This window comes from Mus caroli, unplaced genomic scaffold (assembly GCF_978045245.1).
Source record: "Mus caroli unplaced genomic scaffold, Mus_caroli_1 scaffold_11, whole genome shotgun sequence".
In the NCBI taxonomy this organism is placed as follows: domain Eukaryota; kingdom Metazoa; phylum Chordata; class Mammalia; order Rodentia; family Muridae; genus Mus; species Mus caroli.
Genome location: NW_028227266.1, coordinates 17,617,200 through 17,634,537, shown reverse-complemented (window position 1 = coordinate 17,634,537; position 17,338 = coordinate 17,617,200). Strand labels below are relative to the sequence as shown.

Here is a 17,338-nt window from a genome sequence, read left to right as displayed (position 1 = left end):
CAGACACACACACAGACACACATACACAGACACACACACAGACACACACAGACATACACACAGACACACACACAGACACACACACAGACACACACACAGACACACACACACAGACACACACACAGACACACACAGACACACACACAGACACACACACAGACACACACACAGACACACACAGACACACACACACACAGACACACATACAGACACACACACAGACACACATACAGACATACACACACAGACACACACACACAGACACACACACAGACACACACACACACAGACACACATACAGACACACACACATACACACACACAGACACACACACAGACACACACACACAGACACACACACACAGACACACATACAGACACACACACACACAGACACACATACAGACACACATACAGACACACATACAGACACACACACACACAGATACACATACAGACACACAGACACACATACAGACACACATACACAGACACACACACACAGACACACACACAGACACACACACACAGACACACATACACAGACACACACACACAGACACACACACAGACACAGCACAGAGACAGACAGACAGACACACACACACATACAGACACACACACAGACATACACACAGACACACATACACAGACACACACACAGACACAGCACAGAGACAGACAGACAGACACACAGACAGACACACAGACACACACACAGACACACACACAGACACACATACAGACACACACAGACACACATACACAGACACACACACAGACACACATACAGACATACACACAGACACACACACAGACACAGCACAGAGACAGACAGACAGACAGACAGACAGACACACACACACACACACACACACACTGAGAAAACAAACTTAAAGCCAGTGATAAGAAAGTCTGACTTAGAGATGGAGGTAGGGCTGGGTTGTACAGCCCTTTTGTAGACTTTCTTAAGTTCTGAGTTTCATATATACGTATCGTGATATCTTTGTGTGATATGAGGTTGGAATCCAATGCCTATGTTTGCTAAATAAGCACTCTAGGGTTCAGAGTCCCAGATTGTTCTTGCTGTATAATGCATCTTTCTGTGGATGCATCTTATAATGTTAAGTTATTATGCCAATTATTATGTAATTAGAAGCTTAAAAAAGAGACACTCCTACCTGTCTAGTTTTAGGCAGTGCCTAATAAAATTCTTTTATGGGCAGAAAGAGGGCTCAGCAGGTAAAGGTCCTTGGATGGCTCAAGTTCAACCATAGAACTCATACAGTAGAAGAGAGCTGCTAGCTGTTCTCTGATCGACATATACTCCCACGTCATGGCACATGTGTGCACCTGTGTTCGTGCGCACATACCCTACATTGTAATTAAAAGAATTCTTTTTTAAAAAGATCACTGTAAGCCGGGTGTGGTTTTGCACGCCTTTAATCCCAGCACTTGGGAGGCAGAGGTAGGCGGATTTCTGAGTTGGAGGCCAGCCTGGTCTACAAAGTGAGTTCCTGAACAGCCAGGGCTACACAGAGAAATCCTGTCTCGAAAAACCAAACCAAACCAACCAAACAAACAAAAAAAAACAAAGAGCACTGTAGCAGCCTGGTACTTGGCCACACGATCCTTATGATTTGTGTGGGCTGGATTCTTAGTCTCAAGTTGGCTGGGTAAAGTGCAAGAACAGACATCTGACCACCTTGGCTGTGGGTTGGCAGCACGCCCTCCCAGAGTGTCTGATCCCACTCTCAAATTTAATTGGAACCATTGTGTGGTGTTTTACATATCCTTGTAAACCACTTAGATGCTTTTCTGGAAGGAAGAAAAGTCCAAATAAATATATAAGCCCCAAGCCACCTCAGCTTGCTGATTAAATTACCCAGTCTCAAATTCGATTCTATCCTCATTTTATTAAGAGGCAGCTGCTTGCTCTCTTCCAGTTGGCTAATCCTCCCTCAGCCAGTGCTCAGGGGGTGGCTGCCCCCAGGGGACCCAGCCACAATCCCTCTGTCTCGGGAAGCTTTTTTCTTTTCTTCATTTTAGCAGAGTTGGGGATAAACCTCAAGGATGGCATGACTACTAAGCCAGTACTCACTGGAGGATTCTAGGCAGGGGCTCTACCTCTGAGCCACGCCCCCAGCCCCTCACTGGGGGATTCTAGGCGGGGGCTCTGGCACTGAGCCACGCCCCCAGCCCCTCACTGGGAGATTCTAGACAGGGGCTCTGGCACTGAGCCACACCCCCAGCGCCTCACTGGGGGATTCTAGAAAGGAGCTCTATCATTGCCCTGTGTGTCTCAGGCTTAATTAACCCTGAGTCTATTATGGAGCCCTGTGCTTAATTGGGACAGCAGCTTCCATGAAAGTATTTGAAAACTCCAGCTCACAAAATGTGATTTGAAGAAGAGGTACTTGAGGGCATAGCTTATCCTCTTAGAGCCCATTAGCGGACATATTAAGATGGGAACCAGAACTCAGGAAAAAAGAGTGCCTGGGAGGCTCGAGAGATGACCCTCTTTTACAGAGGACCTGAGTTCAGTTCTCAGCACCCATGAGAGGTAGCTCACAAGTACGTGTAACTAAAGCTCCAGGGCTCAAACGCCCTCTTTTGGCTTCAAAGGGCACTGCACTCATGTGCGCATACCACTCTCCCCCACCCCGCCCCAATTAAAATAAAGTATTTGAAAAGCACATCCCTGCCTTTTGATGAGATTATGGGGTGGCTCAGGAGGTGCCTTGGGTGGAATTATATTGGATAAGGTAGAACCAGAAGCCACCGGTTGCACGAGAGGCTGAGGGACTCATGCTTTCCTGTAAATGCATTTTCTGGTGAGATTCCTAGAAGCTAAAGGATTGGAACTGGTGATGGTATGGGACCCCTAACTCTGCCAGACAGAGGCTTCAACTGGGTGAGGGGCTCCTTCCTCTTCTCATGTGCCCAAGATTTTCCTCTCTCTCTCTCTCTCTCTCTCTCTCTCTCTCTCTCTCTCTATATATATATATATATATATATATATATATATATATATATATATGTGTGTGTGTGTGTGTGTGTGTGTGTGTGTGTGTGTTAATGTGAAGGCACTGAATGGCTTTTGTGGGGTCAGAGGACAACTTGTGAGAGCCAGTTTACCCCTACTTTGTGGGTGCCCAGGAGGTGAACTGAGATTGCCAGGCTTAGTGGCAAGCACTTTTACCAGTTGGGCCATCTTGCTTGCTCCACACTGTTATTTTATGCATTTCCCTGAGATAGACCATTGTGCCCCTCAGGTTAAGACCCTCCAGGAATTAGGGACTTTGGTGCCAAGCTACGTAGACCCCAGTCTTGAAATGGCATTTGGACTGTTCAACATCAAGCCTTCTAGGTCATTCCCATTCCATAGTAGTGAACTTGACTGAATATTTGAACTTAACCCTGCAGGGCAAAACTCAGGATCTTAGTGTGCTGAGACCTGGCGGCCAAACCCAAGGCATTTAATTCCACAGCTGCAGAGAACACTCCAGCAGGGCGCGTGCCATACAGACAATTATTTTAGGAAAGCCACAGAAGCTGTCTCTTCGTGGTGCTTAGATCTTGCTTCTCTTTTACAATTCAATATTTCATATGTTGGGAGAAGTGTCTTGTTTGCTTCAAAGGACATGCCAGGAAGCACAGGCCGGAGATGCTAATTATGTGGATGGGGCTGCTTTGTTTTTGCATAATGAGAATCTTTGAGGGGAGCTCTAGCCTAATTGCTTGGGGACCTGAGCCAGTGGGAGGATATATAGGCAGGGACATTTGGGCTCCTGTTCTTTGTTCAGTTTTGAAAGAACTGGATTTGCTTTGAAAGGAGGCTAAGCAATTGTGCTTTCTTTGGGGAGCAAGGGAAAGCCTTTTGTAGGCCATTTTTCCTGTGTTAGACTGAGTTCCTGGCTGAGCCTAGTGGACCAAGGCTGTAATACCAGCTGCCTGGACACAGGGAGCGTACAAGACCAGCCTGGGTAACTTAGTGAGACTCTACTTCAAAAGAAAAAGTAAGAGATGGCTCAGCAGTTAAGAGCACTGACTGCTCTACCAGAGGACCTGGGTTCAATTCCTGGAACCACCATGGCAGCTCACAACTCTAACAGTTTCATGGGTCCTATGCCGTCTTCTGATCTTCCCAGGCAGGCATTTAATGCACAGGTATACATGGAGGCAAAACAAAGACCACAGTATCCAGGTACCCAGGCGTCCTGAAAACTAATCCGGAACAGAGCCACTTTGTTTACTGGAGGCTCTCATGGGGGTTGCAGAAAATGAGCCTGTGTACCCAGAGTAAATGAGCAGCCCCCAGGCCTCCTGGCTCTGTAAGACTTCCTGGAGTAGCCAGAAGTTCTCAAATAGAAACCTGCCATGGTGATACTTGCCTGTTATTCCAGAACTCCAAGGGTATAGGCGGAAGTATCAGACCAGGTCATCCTTGGCTACATAGTGCGTTTGAAGCCAGCCTGGGATACATGAAATCTTGTCTCAACACAAACAAAACTAAGCAAAATGAACAACAACAACAACAGCAACAAAATCAAGTGTTCTACAGGTAGCTGGTTGTGGTGGTACATGCCTTTAATACCAGTACTGGAGAGGCAGTTGGATCTTGTGAGTTCAAGGCCAGTCTGGTAAGCAAGGCAAGTTACAGGATAGCTTAGGCTTAGAAACTCTGTCTGGAAAAACCAAACCCAAACCAAACCAAACCAAACCTTTAAGAGTTTTCTGACAAAGGACTGGAGAGTTGGCTCAGGGATTAAAGAGCACTGGCTGTTGTAGAGCCTTGGTTCCATGGCCAGCATTCACATGGCCCCTAACAGCTGTCCTGGAACTGCAGCTCCAGGGGACTGAAAACACACACTCAGGCAAAAAACACATACAGACAAAACAGAACAAAACCAAACAAGACAAGAGAAAACAAGACAAGAGCTCTTGCACAGGAGAGGCATGGCTCACTAGGTGTGCTAGAAGACCTTAGGAGAGTCTCTCCTGACTACATGTACAGAATGGACTATGACAGCTTCCGGGGCATACAGGGCACTGAATCATTCTTAAATTTTTTATTAGCACAATATACATAGTAATGGTTATGGCATTTTCATAGCCCACAATGATCTCTCATTGTATTCATCCCATCCCTTCCCTTGTCCCGCCCACTCCTGCTGACTCCTCCCTCTTCCCAGCCAGCCTTTCTATTTTCATGTCTTTCTCTTTTTTTGTGACCCAGAGGGTTTTGTGAGGGTTGACTGCTTACAGAGTGTGGGTGAAGGGCTGTTTACAGGGTGATAGGCTCCTTACCAGTGGCCAAACCACTGAGGAAATGTCTTTTCCTCCTGAGCAACCATTACTGCTTGTTAATCCTAAGGCAGGGACAGAGCCTTGAGCTTTGTCTCCCAACCCCAGCTACCATTAACTGCCCATCACCCCTCAGAGATGGTTGTGGTCTCATTAGTCCCTCCTCCAGCAACCATTAATTGTCTATCAGCCCCCAGGGAGGCTTCTGCTGTTTGAGCCTTGGCTCTGCCTAATTCATTTCTTTTCTTTTTAAAAAACTTCTTTTAATTATATTTTTTATTTTATGTATACTGGAGTTCTGCTTCCATGTGTGAGAATGTCATACCCCCCTGGAACTGGAATTACAGACAGTTGTGAGCTGCCATGTGGATGCTGGGAATTGAACATGGGTCCTTTGGAAGAGCAGCCAGTGCTCCTAACTGCTGAGACATCTCTCTGACTTGGCCAGTAGGTGCAATGACTCAGCGGGTAAAAATACTTGCCACCAAACCTGATGACTTGAGTTCTATTCCAGGGAATCACACTGTGGAAATAGAGAACCAATTTCTGCCAGTTGACCTCTGGCTTCCACATGCATTTTGAGCCACACAATGTGTCCACACACACACACACACACAAAGTAAGTAAATAAATAAGTAAATAAATAAATGTAATAAATAAACAAAACTTTGAGCAGGAGTTCATGCAAGGTAAGCCCAGCAGGCTCTGACAGAGGGAGTCCCCGGCTTAGGTAGGATGTAAGAGGCACAGCCTTGAGTCATTGCCACCGTCTCCGCTATCGTCTGTGAATGGATTATTTTTCTTATAAATTAGTGGAGGTGTGGAGCTCACTGTGTGGTTAGCTCATTTGCTCACATTTCAATAAAAGAATGCATTGAGTGGGAAGAGACCAGCGCGCAGCAGGAGTCTCCCCAATTGCTCCTGACTCAGCCTGCCTTACCTCTGCCTCAGCTCCTGGGCACTGCCTCTTTGGGATCAGTAACAGCTGTGCACATAGTGGCTTGTGCGCTGCTTGCCTCTCCAGAAACACGCGTTGCAGGACACAGTGTAGGCAGGACTGGGCTCAGTGGCTCATGCTTGTCCAGTATGCCCAGTGCTTGCCACAAAGATCTGGCTTTCCTCCTCAGCACTGAGGAACAGAATGTAGCAGTCCATGACTGTCAGCCTAGTGCTCAAGAGGTGGAGTCAGGAGTATCAGGATTTCACCATCATCCATGGCTACAAGATGGAGTTTGAGGCCAGCGTGTGCTATGTGAGCTCCTGTTTCAATACAAAAACAAGCATGCTAGATAGGACCGGAGTTCTGCATTTCTCATCTCCCGGTCACTACTCACTGTCTTCGCCAGGACTCCAGCAGTCCCTCTGAGCTGGGACTGAGCACCCGCATCAGTGCGTTGTCAGTGCGTCAGTGAGCATCTATCTCTCTTCTGCTGATGATTCTCCATTGCTTCCACCTCGTCCACACCAGAAGCCAAAGTCCTGGCTGCTGCTCATCAGCTCCTTCACTGTCACACTGTCACCTCCCCACTCTTGCCTCCCTTCACTTAGCGCCTGGCTCACTCTGCTCTTGTCACCCAGGTCCATGACCCTGCCTCAGGCCTTGCTGTTCCTGCTGCCTGGAACACCTTTCCATACACATGGTACTCCCCTATCCCCGTCCAGTCTACACTCACCAGAAGTCACACCCTGAATGACACCTGCTCCTCACACCCTCTTTTCCTTGAATTTCTTCTGTCTATATTACTCAACAATTCAACATGTGCAATCTCCACTTATTTACATGTGTGTGTGTTTCCTCCACTTTTGAAATGTGTGTGAATGTGTATACACAACAGGCATGTGGGGACCGGGGACAACCTCAGGTATAGTTCACCAGGAGCCATTCAGCTGTTTTTGGACTGGTCTCTCTGTAGCCTGGAGCTCACCAAGGAGGCTACGCCGGCTAGACACTACAGAGATCCTCCTGTAACAATGGCCCCAGAACTTGCACCACCATCCAGGGCTCTTTGTGGGTGCTGGATCGATGTATTGATTTGAACTTACTGTGGATACCCAATCCGTGTAGCACACTCCAACACAGAATTCCTACACTTAAGCAATCCTCCTGCCTCAGCCCCCAAGTGCTGGGTTATCAGGCATGCAATACTACATCCAGCTCCAAGTCCCTGATTTTTCAGTGTCTATTCTTAGGTCCCTTTGCACATTGATAGAGTGCTGAAAGTTTCCCTTTCTGGGGCTGGGGCTCAGTGGGTACAGTGCTGGCCTATCATGAGGCAGGCTCTGGATTCCATTCCTTGCACCTAAGAATCAGGGGTGGTGTTACCCTCCTGTAATCCCAACACACAAGAGGTCAGGGCAGGTAGATCACAAGTTCAAGATTACCTTCAGCTATATAGTTAGTTCAAGGCCAGCCTAGGCTTCATGAGATACAGCATACATGTGGCAGTCCAAAGACAACCTAGAGTGTCAGTGTCCACTGTCCACCTTGTTTGAGACAGTGTCTTGTTCATACCTGTATAAGCCAGTCTAGAAGGTCCAAGAGCTTCCAGGATTCTCCTGTCTGCACCTCCCACTTTGATAGAGTGTTAGGTTACAGACATGATCTCTTTATGTGGGTTGTGGGGAACCAAACTCAGGTCCTCACAGTGGCATGGTAAGTGCTTTCCGCCTTGTTTCCCCACGTGTGCACGTGTGTGCTGGTATGCACTTGTACACATGTGCAGAGACCAGAGGAAGATCTCAGCTGGTGATGTGCCTCAGGTACCTCCCATCTTGTTTGAGACAGAGCCTTTCATTGGCCTGCTAAGTTGTCCAGTTGTCCAGTCAGGCCAGAGAGCCTCCAGGGGCCAGCCAGTCTCTGTCTCTATCTTTTTTCACGGGCTCTGTGGATGGGTTCCTACTCTCTGACTACAGCCTTTCCTCCACAGACTCTCTTCCAGAGCCCGGAGGAGGGCTGGCAGCTCTACACGTCAGCCCAGGCACCTGATGGCAAGTGCGTCTGCACAGCCGTGATCCCTGCACAGAGCACCTGTGCCCGAGATGGTCGGAGCAGAGAGCTTCGGCAACTCATGGAGAAGGTAGGGCCTGGCAGCTGCTGGGGGAGGCTGAGATTCCCTTTTGCCTCTCCTCTTCCTGTCACCATCTAGGCTAAACCACAAAAGATCCAGCTGGGTAGCTTGTTTTAAAGTGGCCAATGGCCAAGATACCATCTAGGTAGGTTTTTTTTTCTTTTTTATTTACATTTTTATTAATTTTTTTTTAAATTTTTTTGGTTTTGTTGAGATAGGATCTCCCTAGGTAGCCCTGGCTGTCCTGGAACCCTCTCTGTAGACCAGACTGGCCTTGAACTTGGAGATCCACCTGCCCCTGCCTCTTCATTGCTGGGATTAAAGGTGTTTGTAACCATACCCAGCTCTATTAAATATTTTGAATTTACCTTTCTTCTTGTTGTTGTTGTTATTTTGAGACAGGTCTCACTGTGAAGCCCTGGCTGGCCTGGTACTTGCTCTATGAACCAAACTAGCCTCAGACTCACAGAGATCTACCTGTCTTTCTGCCTCTCTAGTGCTGGAACTAAGAGTGGGCACCACTTGTCCTACTTGTTTGCTTTTCCTTTTTGAAACAGTATCACATAGCCCAGGCTGTCCTAAAATTCACTATGTAGCTCAAGCTTTGAACTTCCGGTCCTCCTGCCTCTGTCTCCAGAGTTTTGGGATGAGTGGCAGTCATGGACCCACTTCTGTCTTCCAGGTGAATGCCTTCATTCAGTATTTGTTCCAGGTTTCCTAGAAAGAGGGGCCACATGTTTACAGAGCTGGGAAGGCTGTCGTGCCAGGGATAAAGTCTTCATTTGTTCTTGTGTACCCTGACCAGGCAGCCAGTGTTCCATGCAGCCTTGGATGTCCCTGCTAAGAAGGTGCTTGGTGCCCTCATCAGGCAAGGGTCTCGCCTGGTCTTCATTCTGTAAAGGCTTGTGCAAATCGTGCAGCTGGGAGTGGCAGTGCACACCTATAATGCCAGGACTTGGGAAGCTGAGGCAGAATGACTGCCACAAGTTTGAGTCCAGCCTGGGTCACATAGGAAGATCCTGTTGAGTGGGAGGTGGGGAGGGGGGCTGGGTTGCCGCCAAGCCTTACGGCCTGAGTTCAATCCTCAGGTCCTATACGGTTAGAAGAGAGAATGAACTCCCACCAAGTGTCCTCTGACTGCCACATACCAAACAAACAAGTGTAATTTTAGAACATTTTAAAGAGGAGAGAGGAGGGGGCTGGTGAGATGGCTCAGTGGGTAAGAGCACCCGACTGCTCTTCCGAAGGTCCAAAGTTCAAATCCCAGCAACCACATGGTGGCTCACAACCACCCATAATGAGATCTGATGCCCTCTTCTGGTGCATCTGAAGACAGCTACAGTGTACTTACATAAAAATAAATAAATAAATTATTATTAAAAATAAATAAATAAATAAATAAATAAATAAATAAATCTTTAAAAAAAAAAGAGGAGAGAGGAGTAGTTGGGGACTTAAGCCAGTCTGGCTGAAGTGTGAACTTCAGGTTTGGTGACCCTGTCTCAAAAAATAAGGTGGAGGGTTATTGTGGAAAACAAACAGCATCAATCTCTGGTCTCCAGACATACTTATGCAGATGCATATGCACACATATATACATACTTACATACATAGATATGTATGCACACACATATACACACATACATAGGTATGTATGCACACACACTTAACACACTTACACATAGATATGGATGTACACACAAACACACACACAGACATGTATTCAAACACAGACACATACACACTTAGATATACAGATATATATGCATACACACACACACACACACACACACACACGCACACACACGCACGCGCACACACATGCCTGCATGCAGAATCATTTTCACCCTGGCTGCCTCCACTTCATCTGTCTCCAGGATGTTTCGGATTCTTTGCTGACTGAAGTCTCTGTCACTGCCTATTTGTGTCAGCTGTGATGACTGCAGCCACCCCCCTCACTGAACAGAGGAGGAAGCTGAGACTTGGTTGCAGGGAGCACCTGGGGACTTGCAACCCACCCACCCCTTCCTCTCAGAGTCCTGCTCTGCCCACTGCCCTTACTGAAACCGCTTTTCCCCAAAGCGGTGGACTTTTACGTAGGGCCCTTGTTCACAGTGGCTGAAAAAAAAATAGTTCATGGCTTGACTAGTGATGTGTCCCTCCAGGTCTTGTATAGCCTAGGCTGCTCTTGAACTCACTGTGTATCTAAGGAGGACCTTGAAGTTCAAATCCTCCTGGATCCACTTCCCAAGTGGTTTGCATACAAGTATGAACCACCCACTTTATGCTAGGGTTGGATCCAGGGCTTTGTGCACCCCTGACAACCCCTCTATTACTGAGCTTTTAAAGCCCTAAAGCCCCAGGATCCTCCCACCGCTGTTTTCACTTTGTTGTTGTTGTTCTTGTTGTTGTTGTTGTTGACTGACCTGGAATTCATGCTGAAGCCTTGGCTGAGCTGGAGCTCATGGCAATCCTGCTTTAGCCTGAGTGCTGGGATTACTTCTGAGGCCCACCACTTCTGGCTCTTTGCTTTTCAAGACAGGACTTCTCTTTGTAGTCCTGGCTGTCCTGAAACTCGCTTTGTAGACCAGGCTGGCCTCGAACTCACAGAGATCCACCTGCCTCTGCCTCCTAAGTGCTGGGACTAAAGGCGTGCACCACCACCACCCAGCCTGGGCCCTTTTTTTGAGGATACCCTTGAAATTCTGATCCTTCGCCTATTCCTCCAAGTGCTGGGATTATGGGTGTGTGCTACCACTCCTGGTTCTAGTCTTCATTTTGGAAAAGACCCTCTGCCTTGCTGTATCCGAAGGGTGGAAGCCAAGTATTGGGGAGGAGGGGCCAGGTGTGAAGGGATGGGACTTTGTGGAGCCTGCTATTGGAAAGTTGCCAGTGAGATCAGGGGAGAATGGGGTTGGCAGGGGTCCGTACTGGTCCTGGCCACCTGATCCAGTCAGTGGCTGGGAGGAGGAGCTTGTCTCCTGAATGGTTTTCCTTCTAGGTACAGAATGTGTCTCAGTCCATGGAGGTCCTTGAGCTAAGGACATACCGGGATCTCCAGTATGTTCGCAGCATGGAGACCCTCATGCGGAGCCTGGATGCAAGGCTCAGGGCAGCCGATGGGTCAGTCTCAGCCAAAAGCTTTCAGGTGGGTTCTTCTGAGCTCAGCTCTGAGGTCAAGAGAGTGGTTGGAGGGCCTGGGGGGAGGGGCTGCAGTAAGAGTGATTGCTGTGAAAGCCAGAGGACCTGAGTTCCAAGGGTGGGGCCTCGTCTGGGAATAAATGAGGGGTTGGCTGGCCACTGGGGTCCTGAAGGCATCCATTGGCAAGGGATGAGCACTGTATCCAAGATGATAGGGGGTGAAGGTATGGGTCAGGGGTCGGATCGGCGGCCATTTTCTCCTGGTGAGCAGGAACTGAAGGACAGGATGACAGAGCTGCTGCCCCTGAGTTCAGTGCTGGAGCAGTACAAAGCAGACACACGGACCATTGTGCGCCTGCGGGAGGAGGTGAGGAACCTCTCTGGCAACCTGGCTGCCATCCAAGAGGAAATGGGTGCCTACGGGTACGAGGACTTGCAACAGCGCGTGATGGCCCTGGAAGCCCGACTCCATGCCTGCGCGCAGAAGCTGGGTATGCCTTGACCCTGAAGCTTGCCCCAACCCCGATCTCCACACCCAAGCCCAATGCTGCCCGTGTGCTCCAAAGCTAGGTACGGTTTGGCATCTAACTGCCAACCCTCCCTCTTTGGTCTCCCTAACCCAAGGCCACCTCAGGCCCCAAAGCTGGAAGTAGCTTTGGCTCATTTTCAACCCTTTGTGTCCAAGTTGACATCCTGAGATGACACTCAGGTTTCCTCCCAGCCCCCAGCCCTTCCCAGTGCACCCAGTGTCCTGCCTCCTCTCGGAGGTCTTGCTGCAGTCTATCCTCACGCTCACTGTTCCCATCTCCCAGGCTGCGGGAAGCTGACAGGCGTCAGTAACCCTATTACCATTCGGGCCATGGGGTCCCGCTTCGGTTCCTGGATGACTGACACAATGGCCCCCAGTGCAGACAGCAGGGTGAGTGATCTCACTTCAGTGACTGCCTGCTGGCGCCCGGGGAATCCACACTTGACTCTTATTTAGGTTTCAGTTTTATTATTTTTAACTCGTGGGTGAATATGGGGAGGTGGGTAGTGCACTTGAAAGAGAAAAGGCCACTGGATGTCCCTAGAGCTGGAGTTAGGATCTGCCTGTCTCTGCTTCTTGAGTGCTGGGATGAAGGGTGTGTACTACCACCATGTCCAGCCTACTCACTGTTTAAAAATAATTACATGGATATGTGTGTACATGTGCACCACAGCATGTTATGTGTAGGTCAGAGGACAACTTGCTTGGTTCGATTCTTTCCTCCTACCATGTGGCTCTTGGGGATTGAACTGAGGTTGTCAGACTTGGAAGCAGGCACCTTTACCCTTTGGGCAGTCTCACACCAGTGGTTTGTACTCTATCATCCTGAGTCTTTGGCCCTTTTCTCGACTGCCTAGTGACCACAAGACTGAGGTTCCTCTGTCTTTGTCAGTCTTTGTCATCTGTCTAGAGAATACGTTTGTAGGCTGCATGTGTCTTTTGACAGCAGGGACATACTCTGAGAACTGCAGTTAGGCAATCTTGCCATGGTGTAGACATATAGTACTTGCAGAAATTAAAATGGCATAGGAATAGGGAGGGAACTAGCACAGGGGTAAGTGTTTGCTCCACAAACATGATGACTTGAGTTCAAACCCCAGGCATCCATGAGTGGCCATGTGCACCAGTGCTGTGGGGAGCAGAGACAGGGATCACTGGAGCTTACTGGGTCCAGTTCCAGGTTAATTTAGAGACCCTGTCTCAATTAAATGAGGTGGAGGTCGATACAGCAGGACATCTAATGTCCTCTTCTGGCCTCTGCCTGTTTCATTTCTGTGGTTGATAAAATACTCTGACAGAAAGTAACTTAGAGAAGAAAGGGGCTTAGTTTAACTTACAATTCCAGGTTAAAGTCCATCATTGTAAAGAAGTCAAGACATGAATTTCAAACAGCTAGTCACAATCATAAGCACAGTCAGGATGAGAGAGAAAGGCACTGCACACGACGCACATTCTTGCTCATTTGTGCTCAGGTCGGTTTCTCCGTTCTCACACAGTTCAGAACTCCTTGCCTAGTGAATGGTGTTCTCCACAATGGGCTGGGTCTCCCCACATTAATGAACAATTAAGACAATTCCTTATAGACATGTCCACAGCCCAATTCTCTGTAGACAATCTCTCATTGAGACTCACTTACTAGGTAGTTCTCGGTTGTTTCAAGCTGAAACTAACCAACACAATCTGGAGAGATGGCTCAGTGGTTAAGAGCAATGGCTGCACTTCCAGAGGTCCTGAGTTCAATTCCCAGCACATACATGGTGGCTCACAACCATCTGAAATAGGATCTAATGTCTTCTTCTCATATGAAGGTGTACATGCAGAGAGAGCACTCATACATAAACTTCATAATACATAAATCTTTAAAAGCTAACCATCACAATGGGTGATCAAGTGAGCAAGGCAGTAACTCAACACTACTCCATTGTGATCACTGACCTCAACAGATAATGATGGTCCAACCAGCTGGTTATTGGAATTGGATTTGAACTTAACTAGTCCTGTGCACTCTTAGCCACAGACACTTGGGCAGGTGCCTTCATATTGTTCTTGTGATTTTCTTATCCTTCAATATTGAAGTTCTTAAGTCTCACCTCCATATGAGGGCATTCACAAGTGTATTTGAGCATGGTGCTGACAGTGATGCTGAGGGTCAGTGACATGCCTGGAAATCTGTGCTGACGGGAGTTAGCCAGACAAGGTGGCAAACCTACTTAATCCCAGCACTTAGCTTAGGACGCAGATGCGGGTACAACTCTGTGAGTTCAAGCCCAGTTTGGTCTACAAAATGAGTTCCAAGCCAGCCTAGGTTACATAGTTAGACTCTACTCAAAAACCAAAACCAAAACAAACAACAAAAACCAAGTCAAACCAACCAAAATATAGTGAAATCAAAGTAACCTCTTATTACCCAATAGCTGTTCAGTGAACAGTCTCAACCTAGTGTCCAGTGAATCTATGATCCTAGTAAGTCTCCTAGAGGAAAATGTTCCCTGATCCTTCAGGTCATCACCTCTAATTTAGGGTCCTTTTGTTATGTGTTCATAAAGGAATGTGCATAGACGGGTGTGTGTCCCTGCATGAGGCCAGAGGTCAACATGTTTTTCTCTATCATTCTCCACTGCCTTTTCTTTTCCCTTTAGTGTGTGTTAGATGTGCACAGGTTTGTGTACAGATGTGTGTGCTCACAGACCAGGGACAACAGGTTCCCCGTTGTATCACTCCCAGCCTTAGTTCTGGATATAGGCTCTCTTACTGAGCTAGGCTGGCAGTCAGCATGCCCCAGTTGATCCTCCTGTCTCTGCGCTCAAGAGCACTGGGGTTATAGGCACATACACGGCCATGGTCAGCTTCTCAGATGGGTTCTGGGGTCAGACAATCTTTCTGCTTGCAAAGCAGGTGAACTTCCCCATTGAACCATCTTCCTGGCCCTTTCAACCCCCCCTCCCCTCAGTCAGGATCTCTCACAGAACTTGCAGCTCATCAATATGGCTATGCTGGCTGGTTGATGAGCTCCCAAGATCTGTCTCTGGCTTCCCCTGCAGTGTGGTTACAGCTGCACACCACTGTGCTCAGCACTTTTATGGGTGCTGGGATCCAACCTCAGGTCCTCATGCTTGAGTGGCAAGCACTTTACCCCTTGAGTCATCTGCCCAGGCCCACTAGTGTTCACAATCACTAGACTATAACTGGTCACTAAGGTCATAGGACGGATGGTGACTGAGTAGCGACATGCTGATAATGGCTGAACATGATTGATGTTGCCTGGCTGGCTAGTCTCAGAGGGTCACTGGCTACAGTCCCTCCAGTGACTGGCTGCTGCTCTCATAGGTCTGGTACATGGATGGTTATTACAAAGGCCGCCGAGTGCTGGAGTTCCGTACTCTGGGAGACTTCATCAAAGGCCAGAACTTCATCCAGCACCTGCTGCCACAGCCATGGGCAGGTACGGGCCATGTGGTATACAATGGCTCTCTCTTCTACAATAAGTACCAGAGCAATGTGGTGGTCAAGTACCACTTCCGGTCCCGCTCGGTGCTGGTGCAGAGGAGCCTCCCGGGGGCTGGTTACAATAACACCTTCCCCTATTCCTGGGGCGGCTTCTCGGACATGGACTTCATGGTAGACGAGAGTGGGCTGTGGGCTGTGTATACCACCAACCAGAATGCGGGCAACATCGTAGTCAGTCGGCTGGACCCTCACACCCTGGAGGTCGTGAGATCCTGGGACACCGGGTACCCTAAGCGCAGCGCCGGCGAGGCCTTCATGATCTGCGGTGTCCTCTATGTGACCAACTCTCACCTGGCCGGAGCCAAGGTCTACTTTGCGTACTTCACCAACACGTCCAGCTATGAGTACACGGATGTGCCCTTCCACAACCAGTATTCGCACATCTCGATGCTGGATTACAACCCCAGGGAGCGGGCCCTGTATACCTGGAACAACGGGCACCAGGTGCTGTACAACGTCACCCTCTTCCACGTCATCAGCACTGCCGGGGACCCCTAGGTGCCCCCGCAAGGGCTTTGGGGAGCCTTCCCACATCGCCTGTGACCTTCCCCCCCCCGCCCCCCAGCCTTCTCTTGGTCATGCCCTTGCCTTCCTAGATTCCAGTCTCCCCACTTCCCCAGCCTAGCTTTCTGTTCTCAGTATCTCTACCCATGCATTTTCTCCATTTTATTGATCTCTGCTTTTGATACTCCACTTCTGAGTCTTTCTGCCTTTTTATGGATGCTTCTCTTCCTTATTGATCGAACCTCTCCTCTCCTCTCCCTCCATCCACTCTCCCTCCTCTTCCTTTCCCACATTCCTTACCCCTCACTCCCACCCTATCCCTGGATCTGAGTGCATGGATTTTGTTTTTTAAATTTATTATTTACATGTTTTCTTTCCGGGTTGCCAGAATAAACCGGACCTTTGACATTTGGTGCCTGGGTTGTTTTGTAGCTACTGTTAACTGCAGAAGACTTGGCTCCACGGAGTCTCTATTACCTGTGCTTCTGGTGTGACCGGAGGTGGCGTCCTTAGACAGCCCTTCCCAGAGCTAGCTAGGCCCTGGAGGAGCCTACCCAACCCAAAGGTGTTTTAGTCGAAAGCCATTTATTTAAAAGCAACTGGATCAGAACAGCATAGAGTTCTATTATGGCGATGGAAACTGGCCTTCAGTGGGCATTCCCCAGTGCTCTCTCACTCATCACACCGGCATAACACTAAGCTGTCTGGTTCTAATGGCTTTTTAACAGTTTGGCTGCTCTTGAGGAGGTTAGAGCCCCTAATTTCTTCTCTGCTATGTAATTGCAGAGACCGTTTTTACACAAGTCATACTAGTTAACTGCAAGACTCAACTAAAAGGTGTACCTAGGCAGGGTTTGAGCAAACCCACTGCACTCTAAGAGGCTGGGGCAGAGATGTACTCAGTGCAGTGGGGACAGGAGTCCTGAAACTGAGCCATGAGCTACTCCTCCTTAGGTAACTCCTCTCCCTTAATAAACCTATTCATGCTGGGTGTGGTGGCGCACGCCTTTAATCCCAGCACTCGGGAGGCAGAGGCAGGCGGATTTTGTGACACTGCACGGGGCGGGGGTGGGGTGGGGAGATAAGAGGATTGGTTAGGAAATGGGCCGGGCTCTATATAACCTTGAGTTTTTGATCCTCCGGATCTTGCTTCCACTACCATGCCTTGTTTGTAATGATGCTGAGGATGGACCCCAAGGCTTCATTCATGCTAGACAAGTATTTTGCCAGCTGAGCCACAGCATGATGAGGGCTTCATGTCAGCCAGGTCTGTGGTATAAGG

At 48.6% G+C, this 17,338-nt stretch overlaps 1 protein-coding gene across 4 annotated transcripts in view; it reads left to right on the top strand.

Moving 5' to 3' along the window:
• Positions 1 to 16,469, top strand: part of Olfm2 (olfactomedin 2) — a 79,524-nt gene extending 63,055 nt beyond the window's left edge. For 3 of the 4 annotated variants that reach the window (XM_021171748.3, XM_085844452.1, XM_021171747.3), the window contains exons 2-6: positions 8,235 to 8,384; positions 11,377 to 11,523; positions 11,788 to 12,007; positions 12,329 to 12,435; positions 15,373 to 16,469. In XM_021171748.3, the coding sequence (XP_021027407.1) occupies positions 8,235 to 8,384; positions 11,377 to 11,523; positions 11,788 to 12,007; positions 12,329 to 12,435; positions 15,373 to 16,050 (1,302 nt within the window). In that variant the 3' untranslated portion in view covers positions 16,051 to 16,469. The remainder of the gene's footprint in view (positions 1 to 8,234; positions 8,385 to 11,376; positions 11,524 to 11,787; positions 12,008 to 12,328; positions 12,436 to 15,372) is intronic. The other variant, XM_085844453.1, reaches the window with a different exon arrangement.
• Positions 16,470 to 17,338: the final 869 nt, after the last annotated feature.